General features: G+C 33.1%; 2 protein-coding genes across 2 annotated transcripts; both read left to right on the forward strand.

Annotated features, from left to right (window-relative positions):
• The first annotated feature begins 641 nt into the window (after nt 1-641).
• LOC142545614 (protein unc-13 homolog) lies at nt 642-5,415 on the forward strand. Its single transcript, XM_075652885.1, has 5 exons — nt 642-1,417; nt 1,982-2,845; nt 2,962-3,417; nt 4,053-4,242; nt 4,323-5,415. The coding sequence occupies exons 1-5, from the start codon at nt 1,028-1,030 to the stop codon at nt 5,237-5,239; spliced, it is 2,817 nt and encodes a 938-aa protein (XP_075509000.1). The 5' UTR covers nt 642-1,027; the 3' UTR covers nt 5,240-5,415.
• A 5,481-nt stretch (nt 5,416-10,896) lies between these two features.
• LOC142547146 (uncharacterized) lies at nt 10,897-11,505 on the forward strand. Its single transcript, XM_075655267.1, has one exon. The coding sequence runs from the start codon at nt 10,897-10,899 to the stop codon at nt 11,503-11,505; it is 609 nt and encodes a 202-aa protein (XP_075511382.1).
• The last annotated feature ends 5,452 nt before the right edge of the window (nt 11,506-16,957 follow it).

Below are 16,957 nucleotides of genomic sequence, written 5' to 3' on the forward strand. Positions count from 1 at the left end.
TGCCCAGCGACGGACTGCTCCACTAGAGTCTAGACTCATCGAACTTGAGCCGTGCAATGGCTAGTCGAGTCAAACTCGAACAACTTGACTCGGGTAATGTCCAAGCTTAAGGTATATGCGTGATTACTTCCATGAGCATCGTAATGACATCTACTTGTGAGGTTGGTGTTTAAGGGATGTAAACATACACTTTCAAGTCGCTGAAAAACCAAAATATAACTATAATATTTCGAATGCTGCATGGCACTAGGTGTAAAGTCTTAAAAGGAAAAAAACAGTTTCTAAAAATTCGGTAACGCTTTTACGTTGTTATTATGTAATTTTTAAATAAATATCGTTATTTAACATAAAAAGCTTTAAATTCAAGTGTACATTGATTATGGTATAAAAATGTTTGATAAAGTTTTTTGATTAGATAAATTTTTCTATATGTAATCGCACGCGCACATATATAAATGTAAAGAAAAAATTGAAATCCAAAATAGATTTTGAGAGCAAAAATGGATGTGGTTGTTTGCGGGTGTCATCGTCTTAATAAATATTTTAAAATTATTACTGAAAAATGACACATAATTATTTATTTAGAAACAATCATCATCCTGAGTCGTCTCCTTCCTCTTTCAAAATTCTGAATCAAGATGCTAAGTCGTAGCCCAATGCGACAACAAAGAGGAACACTTCAACTGTCCAACCCCTCCCTTTTACTTTTTCTTTCTAAACTCGTTTAATAATGTCCATTTCCTGCGTACCCACCTTGCATCAAAGAATTAAAATACGTTAATTTTTTGCAATTATTAATGTATATTGCTTAAAAGTCAAGCAAGCCAATGACATTATTTCACAATTCCATCAAAATTTTGCTTTTCACACTCATCGCATGCAATCATTCATCTCCATGAATGGTTCTTAAATGTACAGCTTCATATGTGCAAATGACCCATGATTGCGGTATGTTTATATGGTCCAAGTTCTCAACGTTGATGATTAAGAAAAGCCCACTTTTTTTTTCCTGCATAATTGTGTAGACATGAATCCATTTGGCAATCTGGGTGTTGACCTGTCCCATTCGGAGCTCCGGGAAACTGCCTACGAGATCCTCGTCGCAGCCTGCCGGAGCTCTGGCGGAGGAAGGCCTCTTACTTATGTTTCCAACTCCGAGAGATCGGGGCCTCTGCAGAGGACATCCAGTACGGCCTCGATTTCGGCCGCGAGTAAGGTGAAGAAAGCTCTAGGCCTGAAGTCGAAGAAGAAGAATGATAAGAAGGATTTGGACGGGTCAGGAAATCTGAATCGGGCCGAATCGGTCCCGAGGAGGAGTGGGATTAGTGTTTCGGAACTGATGAGGGTTCAGATGAGGGTCACGGAACAGACCGATTCCAGAATCCGGCGCGGACTGCTGAGAGTTGCCGCTGGTCAGGTCAGATATTTGATAGTTTTTTCTTTGAACTATTTTCTTTAATCCTTTCGCTCAAGTTTAAAAGCTAAAGCCAGATTCAAGGAATTGCTCCATTGAAGGCGGCGTCGGAAATTTAATGCGTTTTAGGTCTTGAAAATTTCGAACTTTTCTCTTCGAGCAAACTGTCTTGTGGACTGAAAGAAATATAATCAAATTGGAAGATAAATTCCTTTATAATCAAATGAGGTTTGAGCGGAGGATATTATTGGTAAGAAAATATGTTTTGCTTAAAGTTTAAATTGATCTCAAACTATAGGAAAAATTATATATTTAGTTCGAAATGCCATAGATTCTAGAAGTAGGCTGAAGATAATAGTAGCTCAAGAACACTTGAAATTGCATACCTGCATTTTTCTTGCAGAGCTGGATCATTAAGCTATTTCTGTTGTGCTTGGGCTCAGAATTTTTCAGTTGAATTGTCTGTGAGATACGATACATTTTTATGGATATTGGATAATGGCTATCATAACTTCATGTCCTTGTGGTAGTAATTTGGTATGTTTTCCTGCCTTTTTTTCTGAGCAGCTCGGAAGACGAATAGAATCAATCGTGTTGCCATTGGAGTTATTACAACAATTAAAATCCTCGGATTTTACCAGTCAACAAGAATACGAAGCATGGCAAAGGAGGAGCTTGAAAGTGCTTGAAGCTGGACTCATTGTGCACCCACATCTGCCTCTTGATAAATCACAAACAGCCCCTCAGCGCCTTCGGCAGATCCTACGTGCAGCTAGAGAGAAACCAATCGAAACAGGAAAGCACAGTGAATCCATGCAAGTCCTCCGTAATGTTGTGGCATCTTTTTCTTGCAGAGAATTCGATGGTTCCTTGTCTGATGTATGTCACTGGGCTGATGGGATTCCACTGAATGTCCACCTATACCAAAAACTTCTTGATGCTTGCTTTGATGTGAATGATGAAACATCTATTGTTGAGGAAGTTGATGAGGTCTTAGAACTTATCAAGAAAACTTGGGTTGTCCTAGGCATAAACCAAATGTTCCATAATCTTTGTTTTCTGTGGCTCTTATTTCACCGATATGTCACTACTGGTCAAATTGAGGGTGACCTCCTTTTTGCTGCTGATCATATGATGGTGGAGGTAGGAAAGGATGTAGAGACAACACATGATTCCTCGTATTCAAAGATCGCAAGCTCGATAATGACTCTGATTTTAGAGTGGGCAGAAAAAATGCTGCTTCACTACCACGACAATTTTTACAGGGGAAATATTGATGTGATGTACAGTGTTTTGAGGCTGGTGGTGTCGGCAGCCAAAGTACTGGAGGTAGACTTGTCTCATGAGTATCAAAATAGAAAAGAAGTTGACGTAGGATGTAGAAGGGTTGAAGCTTATATCAGGTCATCAGTGCGCAGTGCTTTTTCTCAGGCAAGCATGATATGAAGTTTCTTAAGAACACACACACACATATATAACCTCATATTATCAATTTTGTTCTGCTCGTAAATGTGACTCAGACTGCTGTTTGCTCCATTTGAAGACAGGAAAAGGAGAAAATAATCTCAAGCAGGCTGTCTTCTAAGTATCAACAATGTCCTCTTCCCGTTCTTTCTATCCTTTCGCAAAATATATGTGACTTGGCATTCAATGAGAAGGAAATATATAGCCCTGTGCTGAAACGATGGCACCCTCTCGCCACAGGTGTAGCTGTTGCTACTCTGCATTCTTGCTATGCAAGTGAGCTTAAGAAATTTGTTTCGGGTATAAGTGAGCTAAATCCGGAAGCTATACAAGTACTGCTAGCTGCTGACAAACTTGAGAAAGATCTTGTAGAAATGGCAGTTTCTGATTCAGTGGACAGTGAAGATGGTGGCAAGGCAATAATTCAGGAGATGGCTCCTTATGAAGCAGAGGCTGTGATTGCTAACCTGGTGAAATCTTGGATACAGACGAGGGTTGACAGACTTGAGGAATGGGTTGACAGAAATTTGCAACAAGAGGTATTTTTCCTTGTAGTCTATCAATCTGGCCATGTAAATAAATTGCATAGGCGCGGGGGGTGGTGTGGAGGGACGGGAGAAAAGAAAACCATGTGAATACATCATATAGAATGTTCATAAATAGTGTTTATTTTTGGAATTCTGTCAGGAAATTTACAAACAAGACTAGCTTCCTTTTATCGCACATCCCTCTTTAGATGCCTTTATTTAGTTGTTCATATTTCTTCCAGATTAAAGCTAATTTTCATAGCTAGAGATTTTACTTCTGGTCAATCCAAATTGAGACATTAAAGCAACAATATGTGGAATGAGGTGGTTCAGAAAGCTTTCAAACTTTATACTTTGCTATAGATATTTTCATCAATAGGGAAAAATATAATATGAGATGTGGCAGACTGTATGTGAGGGTTTATTGTTGAGTTATGCAAGGACCAAGTATGAAACGTCAAAACTCATTTTTTGTTTTACCTACAGTATCATTGATTATCTTTTCTCTGTGTTATGAGACTCCTTTACCTGTTAAAGTATCAATCCAATTTGATTCTACCATCCGTGGACCTTTTTTTCCTTCCTTTAATTCATCGTTTAGTCAATTAATTAATACCAAGTCATTTTCTCACCGACTTTTTTTATAGAACTGGAATCCTCAAGTCAATAAAGGGCGTTTTGCACCCTCCGCTGTGGAAGTTCTACGTACAATCGATGAGACTTTGGAGGCATTCTTTTTTCTGCCAATTCCAATGCATCCAGTTTTACTTCCCGAGTTGATGAATGGTTTGGACCGCTGCCTCCAGAGTTACATCATAAAGGGGAAATCTGGCTGTGGTAAATGTTGTATTTACAAGATTGTGTTATTGACGCTAACTTTTTACTCGGTAAACTTCTGATTCTCAGCTACTGAACAGGATCTCGAGCAACCTTTGTTCCCACACTTCCTATGCTAACTAGATGCAACACGGGTTCAAAATTCTTTAAGAAAAAAGACCGGTCACTTATGGCTCCGGGTAGGAATTCCCAAGTCTTTGTTAAAAATGACGATGATTCTTTCGGTATACCGCAGCTCTGTCTTCGTTTAAACACTTTATACAACACACGAAAGGAGTTGGAAGTTGTAGAGAAGAGGACGCTGTCCAATCTGAGGAATGGCGGATATGTAAATGATGAAAATGTAGCAAACGGCTTATTTGGGCTCTCAATATCTTCGTGCATGGAAGGAATACAGCAGCTCTCAGAGGCAGCTGCATACAAGGTTGTCTTTTGTGACCTAAGTCACCTTCTTTGGCATTACTTGTACATAGGAGAGGCTTCCTTATCCAGGATTGAACCGTTCCTTCAAGAACTGGAGAAAAATTTAGAAATAATATCCGTAATGGTTCATGATCGGGTCCGGACACGTGTTATTACTGATGTAATGAGAGCTTCCTTTGAAGGGTTCTTGTTGGTGTTGCTCGGTGGAGGACCATCTCGTGTATTCACCGTGCAAGATTCGTTGATAATAGAGGAGGATTTCAAGTTTCTTGCTGATCTTTTCTGGTCCAATGGAGATGGCTTGCCAAATGAACTAGTCGATAAGTTATCTGTTACCTTTAAAGGCGTTCTTCCATTATTTCAAACTAGTACGGATAATCTTATCGAGCAATTTAGACGTACTGCTATTAGTAGCTATGGAGATTCTGGAAAGTCAAGGCTTCCATTGCCTCCTACGACAGGTAAATGGAGTCCAACCGAACCGAATACGATATTACGGGTATTGTGCAATAGGAATGATAAATTGGCATCAAAGTTTCTGAAGAAAATGTACGACTTACCCAAGAAAACTTAACTAGATTTCAGAACCAGTTCATGGAATTGAACTTGCGACATAAAGCTGGCATCTGTTTCTACACCAGAAGTCTCCGATCAAACAAGGACATAATTTGGGTAATATGTGATTAGATTGTTGAATGTTAAGGCATGTGATCTTGTCTTTGAATGAAAGTGTGCAAAAAATGAGAGACTTAACTAATAGGTAGTGTTTGACATTAAGGTGACTGGGGATCCCACACGAGACAGGACTTAGCAATGCCTGCAAGCTTTGATAGACAGTTAAATTATATAATTTTTGGTTGTGTTGTATTACCAATATATGAAATCATTTTTAATGTTGTGGAATATAATTTGTAGTTATAAATACGGAGGAAATCTTGATGCATATCTGAAGCATTATGATAGCCATGTTAGTTCGCCAGTTTATGCACCCCTCCTGTCATATAATGAAGATTCGAAACTGGTTTCTTGTTTTTTAGGAACCAGGGATATATCATTTTTCTTTTCTCTCTTTAGTGTCAGATATGACAAATTCATATATATAAATATTTAAAATTTATATTGATGATAAATCCATCTCAAACACTGAGAATATGTAATTTTATTCTTTCACGATTTCACGGGTCATATTTTGTGAGCCGGATATCTTATTTAGGTCATTCATGAAAAAGCAATATTTTTATGCTAAGAGTATTACTTTTGATTGTGAATATCAGTAGAGTTGATATGTCTCACAAATAAAGATTCGCGAGATCGTCTCACAAGATATTACTCTCTCCGAAATTTAACTTCAAACTTGGACTCAAATTTTCAAAAGCTAAGTGGAAAAAGGCCAACCTAAAGACCGACGACCAACAAGGAAAGTGGGTCTAGGCCGGTTCTGCGACTGGCCTCGAACCCCACCAGTAACAATTTATGATTTGAATTATGACGCAATAAAGCTTAAATAGAAAAAAGACTTGGTAAAAGCGAGTCAAGCGACTATTAATGAAGTCACACTTCAATAATACTAGTTACTATACACACGCGATGTATGTGTATATAAATTTTTTTTATCATTATCGATAGACTAAATTGTAATTTGACAATTTATGGAGTGACTAAATTGATATTTGAATTGTTGAAATAAAAAAAATAAAAATAAAAGTGATTGTTGAAATTTTTGAAAAACAAACAAAATAACAAAAAACAAAAGTGTAATATTAGTATCGATAAAATTAGAAAAAAAAAGTTGGTATCTTCCTAGGTAGTTATTATCATGTGCTCAACCTTAATAAAATAGAATAGATATATCATTTTAAATATATATTTTGCAGATAAAGACATGAAATATAATTTTTTATAATAATTAAATATATTTTTGATCATACTAATAAATTCTTTTAATATATTAATATTATTTTGGTATTTTTAATTTGCAATAATGGTAAAATAAATTTTCGGTTGTTGGATTAAATGCTATATATTTTTATATCAAGATAATTATATACGCCAATCATAGATGTGGTAGATAACAATATACTAATATTTTGTATATCGAGATAATTAAATTTCATAGTAATGTAATTTCAAATTTATTTTTTTTATTTTGTAGTAAAAAAAGGTAAAATAATAAAAATATTACTTAATTTTTTGTTCACCAAATTTTAACTCTGGTTATACCATCTTGGAGCACATTGTATTAGCGGACACCTATTGAAGAATCGAACGGCAAAATTTAGGGAAAATTCATTGGTGACTGATTTCAAATAAAATTATTTTGGTTAAAACTCGTGTGAGACGGTCTTACGGGTCGTATGTTGTGAGACGTATATCTTATCTGGGTCATTTATGAAAAAATATTACTTTTTATGCTATGAGTATTACTTTTTATAGTGAATATCAGTAGGGTTGACCCGTCTCATAAATAAAGATTTGTGAGACCGTTTCACAAGAGAACTACTCAATTATTTTATATTTTAATGAAGCTTTTTGGAAAAGAAAATGTAAGTTTTGTCTGGAAGCCAAAATTTTATATTTTGGGTGTTGTTCGTATTTCATCATGCGAATATATTTTATATACTGGATAAAGTATAAAACACAAAATAAAACGTAAATATCGTCCGCCTAAATTTTACATTTAGAATTTTAATTTAATCCACATCAAATAAAAAATATTAAATAGACACACTAATTTGCCGACAAAAAGTAGATTTACGGTTTTGCCACGGGGTAGTTGCGAAGACCTCGCGAACAGGGATGGAGCCACCCTTAGCATAGGGTTGGCTCCAGCCCCATCCAAATTAATTTTTTTTAATAGATATAAATTTGAGGATTTTTTAATTAACTGTGAGAATTTCTTTAAAATAGGAATTTATAAATACATATGATCAAATATGAATTTTATCGTATTTCTCTCAAAGGATTGAAGTACTTAACGTAAGTTAGTTATTAAAATTAGTTTTAAGATTCAATATTTTTTTAGACCAATATTTTACATTAACAAGAAATATTTTAAATTGAGATAATATAACAATGCAGTTACTACATATTTTATTATATTTTTATTTAATTTACATAAATACTAAAAAATTTATAGAATTTCAAATTTCTAGAATGAAGCAGTTTCTATTTACAATGATTGATTTTGAGAAAAATAGTAAATAACCTTTCATATTTTGCAAAATTTCAATGTGAATCATATTGTATGTGTTATTATATGATTTATCAATTATTTGAATTTCGAACATAATGGTTTGAATGATGTATAAAGTTTTTTTTATTCATATTACCGTTCATCTTATTCTTTGATGTTTCTCAATGTCCAAATCTATGTCGAACGTAATGGTTTGAATTGAATATGTTTTTTTGTTAATTCGATTTTTGACCGGGATGGAGTCAGCTCTTGTATTTTTTAAATCCGGGCTCCGCTTCTGCTCAATGAATATTTGTTTCCCACACTTAAAAGGGTAAGACTTTTGTTGCCTGGAAAATATGTGAACCGTCTCAAGTTGATCATGGAGGGTGATAAATTCAAAATATTAAATAAAGAAAATGACACGAAAGTAGCCATGTCTAAGTTATAAAAAAGGACCACTAATAATTTATATAATTTAATTTCCTTGTTTCAAAGGAAATTACTCGTCAAGTTCGTGGGATTGTGTCATTTTTTTATGAATTATGTAGCCGACAAAGCGTAGACTTTTTATGACCTCCAGTCCACAAATCGGACCCGTTAGAAATGAAATTCATCTTGAAATAACTTGTATATTTAGAATGTATTTGCTAAAGAATATACAATCATGATCTGAATTTGGTTGTAAACATATAACCTACGTCCATCCCATCAATAATGACATTTTTATATAGAACTTTCAAAATGAGTTAGATCAGTCGGATCAATTCGTTATCCACTTACAATAGGTGACATAATTTTGCACTATCTCAACCTATCAAAATGCAAGCCAATCCTCTCGCCAAATACAACACAAAATTAGTTAGTCCGGTGGCATAATTTTGGAAAAAGGAATATTATACATGTCTAGATTTAATTTCTTTAAAAAAAATATCTGAAGTTTAGCTCAAATCAATGTGGTGCTCCGCTAATTAAAGCAAATCCTTGTCTCGACTTTCAAAACAATTTCGAACACAACGTTGGTCCCCCATTGATTAATTAGATCATGGCCCCTCGCCGACTATTATAATCTAGAGGACCCGATCAAAATAATGTTGATTTATACATTTCCTTAATTTTCAATTCATACACAATAAATTAAATTTTCGATCTATATTATTAATATGATAAAAACTTGTGTGAGACAGTCTCACGGGTCGTATTTTGTGATACTGATCTCTTGTTTGAGTTATCCATTAAAAAAGCTAAGAGTATTACTTTTTATTGTGAATATCGATAGGGTTGACCCGTCTCACAGATAAAGATTCGTGAGATCGTCTCACAAGAGACCTACTCTATGAATATATATATGATATTGAATAACACAACCTTGAATTATAATCGAGTTATACACACGTCTGCCCAGTACTAGCTAACATGTTTTTTTTTCAATGACAAAGAAACCCTCAGCCGCTACCATCGGGTGAAAATATAAATCGTGTAGATTAAGAATTATGCCAACGTATTGTCACTTTCATGTCATAAATTATGTTGAAAGAAAAACAAGCCCTATACATAAGACCAGAGCTTCAAGAATCATCCATGAAACATTTATTCTCCGTGCGGGGAACTTCTCATGGAATTGTGATGAAAAAAATGTATTGGACTTTGGAGTTGACTCATTGTACCTAAGTAACTACCAACCACCTTCCCCAATCTAAAATGGCCAAGGATAGCTTGCAACATTATGCTAATCTGCCCTTAAATAAATGTCACTCTATATTATTACCATCTATTTGGTATGGACGTGATTACTTTTTTTATAAAGAAAATCGTTAAGGAATCTAACGAGATGTTAAATCAAAGTCGCCAAGAAAGGATATTAACAAACTAAATCAGTAATCAATAGTTAATCAAACACCAACATCCGCTTTACTCTTTTCGTAGCCGCTCTTGGTCCAATTGAATCAGAAACCTCCAGAGAACAATTTGAAATGAAAATAAAGAAAAAAAAAATCTGGTCATAAAAACAAAAACGATCACAAATAATGTTATAAATAAAATAAATATTTTTAGAAGCGTGTAACGCGTGCACGAAACGTTGATATGTAATTAATTGCAACGATATCATCGATTAAGAATTGATTAATTATAGATCGTTGGATGAGGTTTCTAATAACAATTTCAATTATTTAACTGGTTAGTATAATTTATTTTTAAACATTTAATTTTTTCTATAAAATATTATTATTATTATTATTATTATTATTATGTATATATGGTGTCAAGTGGATATCAAGATGCTTTAATTTAGTATGAGAAATAATTGTGTATGCTTTCACATTGCTTTTACAACTTTCTCACTCAAGAGTCAAGGTGTCCTTTAACAAGGATTTAACGATATTATTTTCAAATACTGAGATAAATATATCACCAACATGTCATGCGTGGAACATTATTAATTTGTTTTAAGGATGCTCTTCTAGATTATTACAAATTTGCCATCGCTGTCTTTTCTCTGATCTTCAATTTAAAATATATCTCGAGTCTGTACACTGATTTGTTTATATTATATAAAATTTGAAGACTTTTCGTTTAATATATATCATCACTTTTATATCAAAAGTATTATTTTTAACTTTACGTACGAGTCCGACCCATCTCAAATTAGACATCAAACAAGCACAATAGATTTAGTATATGAATTTAAAAAAATATAAATTCAAATATGTCAACTCAAAATGTAATTAGATTCTTTTCTTGAGATACTTTTATCCTCATCCACCTTCATTAGGAGGAAGCTTTAAATTGCTTAAGTTGAACTACTACTTATTGGGTAAAGCTTTAACTTTTACTTCTAGTGACCAAAAAAGACTCACTTTTTAACCACTACGGGATCATCATGAAATTGATTGGTATTTGGTTGTAGGGTTATCGTTAATCATTATGAATATAAATAATATTTATTTATTGTCCCAATTTATGGACCTCGATCTATATATACACAGCCTGCCACTACTCATTTCCTCGTTCACTCTCTCCCACGAAAGAGGATGGAAATGGAAAAACCCACACCAAAAATGGCCAAGAAGATGTGGAATTTAGTGAGAATGATGCTTTATATGATGAGGAAAAGCATATCAAAGAGCAAACTTATGCTTGACCTCGACTTTCTCGTAAATCGAGGAAAAATAGCAAGCAAGGCGATAGGAGACCTCATGATCCAAAACCACCACAACCACCAATGCTACTCCAATCTCTCGCTCTCGTGTCGATCCGAGGACGATATCCTCTCGTCGTTCATCTCACCCCGCGAGTACGAGTTCAGCTGCAGCAACAGTCCTGCTTACCCGTACCACCATTCGAGACGGAAGAGTCATCACTATCGCCCCAAGTATGATCACCGTTTCCACCGCGGCCAAGGCGAGGAAATCGACGTGTTGCATAAGGTGTTCGATATCTTAGATCATAGTCATGAGTATCCGGTGATGGGTTTGCCAGGGCTCGGGAATAGCCCGCTGGTGAGACAACTTCGGGTCACGGACTCGCCTTTCGCGTTGAATGATCACTCTGAGGAGAATCATCAAGTCGACAAAGATGCCGAGAAGTTTATAAAGAGTTTTTACAAGGATCTGAGGAATCAAAGACGGATTGCTGCACTTGAATCTCCACGATGTTATCATATGTAAAAAGAATTTTGTTCAATCTCTCTAAGTTGGCCACCTGGCCTATGGCTTTCGTGGTCCATGACTTTCATGCATGTCACTAATCTTCATATATTAATCCATCCTAATTTTCCTTTTTTGTTTGGGTTTTTATTGAGTGATTTATATTGTGTGCTATACTTTTTATCATTGTATTTAGTAAAATAATTGGGGAAAAATATGTATTTAGTTTCATCTTTGAGAAAAAAAAAATTAGTCATTTAATATTCTCATTAATTGACGGAACTATGATAACGTTGTACAAACATATCCGTCCCTTAATTTGCGTTTTTTTTTAAAAAAAAATTATTTATCATGTAACAGAGTGATTTTTAAAACTTTTGGAATTTTTTTTTAATTAAAAAAATTCGCATGTTCCAACAGCTTGATCGATAGGCTCCACACCACTCATAGATATATGAATCGTCGTACTTATCCAGCGGCTGAAGCATGATTGAACAGGCATTATTGAAATTTTACACGAGGCGGATAAGAAATCAATTCTTTAATTTTTTTTATTAATTATTTATTTATTTAAAAATGAGTGAAAGTTTTAATTGCATTACAATAATTTATTAAACTAATTTAATTTGGCAATTAATTCTATATTTATTTCTACCAAATGTCATTTTTTGCAATAGTAACAGATGAACTATTTAATATTTTTTATTATTTCAATTTATTAATTATGAGTTTTGGAATTAAAGTTTCATTGTATCTGATCTGAGTTATTTGGGCTCGGCCCAAATTCCTTTTCCATATGTTAAGGCGGCCCAACAATTCCCGACATCCCAACGTACTGAAACATTCGATATTATCAAAATTACAACAGGTGCGTTTCGTTTTAGCTCCGATATTTTCAGACATGTTTTCTATCTCAAGCACTTTACAAATTTAAGCAAGCTTAATAAGAAATTAAGCGTGAACAAATGTTTCTAGTTTTTATTATAATTTTGATTATATCAAGTAATTAATAGATTAAATAATATATAATCATACAAATTTTAAAAATAAATGCATAATTTTCAAGTTATCAAATATACAATTCTCGAAATCACAAATTATGTGAAATAAAACTTTTTTTAATCGTTATTGGGTCAAGTATTATCTCTTAGTCGTAAATAAAAAAAGAGTTAAGGACAAAAAAAATTTCGATGATTTTAAGCGTTTTTATTTTGTTTAAAATTTTACATTATAAAATACTAATTATTTAAAATTAAATTTATGATTAAATTTTTATAAAAAAATCAACTTAAAATTTCATCTAAAAAACTTTTTTTATGCTTTTTATTGGTTTAATATGGTCAACGACTTTTTTCTTGTTTTTGGACAAAAACGGAGTCTTTTCCACACGTTTCACATTTAATCGACGGTTTTTTGCGCGTTTTAACAACACAGTCCTCACACATGAATTGGATTGTTGAATTAGATGCGCTTATCGTTATTCAGGCAGTCGGGCTATACATTTTTCCGTTTCTCTTTCTTTGGAAGAACCAATGAATCCATTGCTGAGGAAATTAGAATCCGCTGCTCCAACCAACATGCTGATCAACTTGATAAAAATTTGTGTGAGACGGTCTCACGGATCGTATTTTGTGAGATGAATCTCTTATTTGGGTCATCCATGAAAAAATATTACTTTTTGTTAATTGTCTCACATCGGTTGGATAAATAACATGGGAGTTGTATATATGGGCTTGGGCAATTCTTCCCCCGTGAGCTAGCTTTTGGGGTTGAATTAGGTACAAGTTTCAATCTTAATATGGTATCAGAGCCAGTGTTTCACCGTTATGTGTTGGAATGCCTATAATTAGGCCACCCGTTCTGCCCATAATTGGATCATTTGTAAACTCCACGTTCCAAATATTCATTTCTGGGCGTGAGAGAGGTGTGTAAATTGTCCCACATTGGTTGGATAAATAACCTGGGAGTTGTATATATGGGTTTGGACAATCCTCCCTCTTTGAACTAGTTTTTGGACTTGAGTTGGGTCCAAGTTCCAATTTTAATATTTTTTATATTAAAAATAATATTTTTTATTGTAAATATCGGTCGAAAAGAATCTAGTTTATCATAATGCAATTCCGTTATCCTTGACAAAAGATGTTCATGTGAGTAGACATGCTATTTTGATCATGGAATTTCCTTTACATTAAAATAATAAAAAAAAAAACAAAACAACAGTAGTTACAAATATTAAAATATATTTTGACAGCTATATATATATATATAAATATTATAAATGATAAAATTAATATAGCTTTCCACCTGTGTCTTCGTTATTCTCAGACTCCAACAGCTCCACAGCATTTATTTATGTCATAATATTCTCCGTGACACCCATGCTTCGGACCCTTCACATTCTTTCCTTTCTTCTGAATAATTTCTGTCATCTTTCTCCATTATCTTGTCCAAAATTCACCCCATATATGGCAACACATGGAAAACCTAAACAAAAGTTAATGAAATCAAATTAAATCAATTTTCATATGTTTCTTGAATACATAATATATTTTTAAAAAATTTTAAAAAATCACTCAGTCAATAAATAAATTGATAATTATAGCTCGTTTTGACATCAAAATCACAGATTTGACACAAATATAATTGTAAGAAACACTTACCAGCTTAAAAAAACACTAGTTCCTACACCTTACAACTTTTGAACTTTCATTTCCAACGAACACAAAACATGTCTCTACTTTTCAAACAAATTGCGTTGGAAAAAAGTAAGTTCATCCTCAAAAATTCAAATCATGAGAAAATTAGTTATTCAATAAAATATAAACCAACGGTATGATAATTAAACCCAAAAGTTGATTAATAAGGCAATGGTTCTTCATCTTCCTCAAAAAATTTCATTTTTTCAAAAACATCAATAAACATATTTATATATATTTTCTAACTTATTGAGGGGGTTCTCCTACAATGTTGTGTTCTGGTTAGAGACGGAAACAAAGAGGTGCGGTGGGTGCGGTCGTTTTTTATCGATTTTTTGGCAAAAACTTGTGTGAAACGGTCTCACGGGTAGTATTTTGTGAAACAGATCTTTTATTTGGATCATTCACGAAAAAATATTACTTTTTATGCTAAGAATATTACTTTTTATTGTGAATATAAGTAGAGTTGACCCGTCTCACATATAAAGATTCGTGAGACCGTCTCACAAGACACATGCTTCAATATTTTTTATATAGAATAAGATGTTAGATGTAATTATTTTACTTTCCTCTCTTTAAAATTTACGTTTGTCATCCCTAAAATTTTTAATATATTATTTTAGTCTTAAACTTCAATTTTTTGTCTACCTCCCTATATCTTTTATATTTCAATAAAATAATATTTTATTTTTATAAAGATATAATTGTATTTAAAATACTTTCCAGTCTGTAGTTACGTGCAGTGTATCTGCATCATCGCCAGTGTGCAGCAGTTTTTAAACAGACGCGTATTACAATATCCATTAACCCCACAAAGTTAGGGTTTTTTTAAAAAATATTATAAATTAATAAATTTATTGTAAAAATGTGGTAAATCGTAAATTTTTGTAAAACTAGTACGATCCGGAACTTACTATCCCGGATTCATATTTTTTATTTTTTTTTTAAAAAGGAAAAGATAGTGGGGGCACGAATTTAAAAAAAAAAAAACCGTCGCCAAAAACCAAAAATCGTCGCTAAGACAAATCCGTGAAATCCTATCACGAATTCTAAGAAGTCGTGTGTGTTTTCTTCCTACAAATGGGGTAGTCTTTCCATTGTCAAAAATAATTGTTCCTCGTATTCATTCTCGCAACTTATTTTTTTCATCCGATTTATATGTGCAAAATCCATCTTTTCTACTTCGATCATATATTAATATTATTTGTTGATTTTATTGTCAATTTCATTTGAAGAGATACGAAGATGTAATGTTTAATTTCGTTGATAATATTATAATTATATATTAAGAAGTAATTTTTTGTGTAATTTTTTTTATAATATATGTCATTTATTTCAGATATTAGCATCGTCGGACGATGCTAATATCTGAAATAAATGACAAGTATTATAAAAAATTTACACAAAAAATTACTTCTTAATATATAATTATAATATTATCAACGAAATTAACCATTAACTCTTCGTATCTCTTCAAATGAAATGGACGATAAAATCAAAAAATAATATTAATATATGATCGAAGTAGAAAAGATGGATTTTGCACATATAAATCGAATGAAAGAAATAAATTGTGAGAATGAATATGAGGAACAATTATTTTCGACGATGATGGAAAGAATATCCGCATTTATATTAGAAAAGAAAACACTTTAGGGTGCGTGGCAGAGTTTCACGGATTTGATTTAGCGACAGTTTTTGATTAAACCGTCGCAAATAGCGACGGTTGTTGTTTTAACCGTCGCCAATAGCGACGGTTTTTCCAAACCGTCGCCGATATCTATTTTATTTATTTTTTTAAAATCCGTGCCCTCACTTTCTTTTCCTTATTTTGTGTATATATATATATATATGAATCCGGGACAGTAAGTCCCGGATTGTACTAGTTTTACAAAACTTTACAATTTGCTACATTTTTACAATAAATTTATTAATTTATAATATTTTTTAAAAAAACCCACAAAGGTATGTCAATTAACAAATTTATTAATGCATAAAGTTCCGCACAATTCATCAAGCATTAATTTAAAATTTATAATAACCATATTTAGATATTACCTATTGGCCATTGGGGTTTCGTCTGGGGGAGGACTTATAGGGTTCTACTACCTAATTTATCTTCTATTTTATTCATATTCATATTGATACATTTCTTTATTTACATTACATTACATTGAATTTTCTTGGTCGATCGGAAAAGTTCAGATTTATTTGTCAAGTGAACGATCGTATTGCTACACTTTCTTATTTGAATTTGAATGATTAGCTTGAAAGGACTTCTGGCTTTTAGAGAGGTGCTATTGGGCAAGCTTCAACTTCCAAGTCACATTCTCTGGCACCAACCCAAAGGAGTAGGAGCATTAGCACTGGGAAAAGATTGAATCGATCTAGCTCCAGTATTTTATTTTATTAGAAAAAAGTCTTTTAGGTCCGCTAGTTAGGTTGATTATATAAATAAATAGAGGATGACTTCAGATTAATTTGAGTTCAACCAAAATGATTTTTTCCGTATAGAAAAGTGGGAAAAAGAAACACGACATGGAATTTATGTGGGTCGCTAACATAATTTTTAACCAGTCGATCTTTGTCAGTTCTTACTTATGAAATTGATATTTTGAGTTAATTCTCATATTCAAGATGAACTCATTGCCCAGTTATTAAATCCCCGATATGTATTTGACCAGTACGGTTCACTTACGTAAAATTTGATGCAAATTTCAAGAATATTTGATGCAAATTTCAAGAATATCCATGTACTTTTTTGACCTTTTTTGTGA

This window comes from Primulina tabacum, chromosome 5 (assembly GCF_025594145.1).
Source record: "Primulina tabacum isolate GXHZ01 chromosome 5, ASM2559414v2, whole genome shotgun sequence".
NCBI lineage: Eukaryota > Viridiplantae > Streptophyta > Magnoliopsida > Lamiales > Gesneriaceae > Primulina > Primulina tabacum.

What these genes read in the sequence shown, in the direction of transcription:
- LOC142545614 (XM_075652885.1), top strand. Translation starts at nt 1,028, where the DNA reads ATGAATCCATTTGGCAATCTGGGTGTTGACCTGTCCCATTCGGAGCTC. An exon ending in TGAGAGTTGCCGCTGGTCAG is followed by an intron (nt 1,418 to 1,981) that starts GTCAGATATTTG and finishes TTTTCTGAGCAG; the next exon opens with CTCGGAAGACGAATAGAATC. An exon ending in TGCGCAGTGCTTTTTCTCAG is followed by an intron (nt 2,846 to 2,961) that starts GCAAGCATGATA and finishes ATTTGAAGACAG; the next exon opens with GAAAAGGAGAAAATAATCTC.
- LOC142547146 (XM_075655267.1), top strand. Translation starts at nt 10,897, where the DNA reads ATGGCCAAGAAGATGTGGAATTTAGTGAGAATGATGCTTTATATGATG.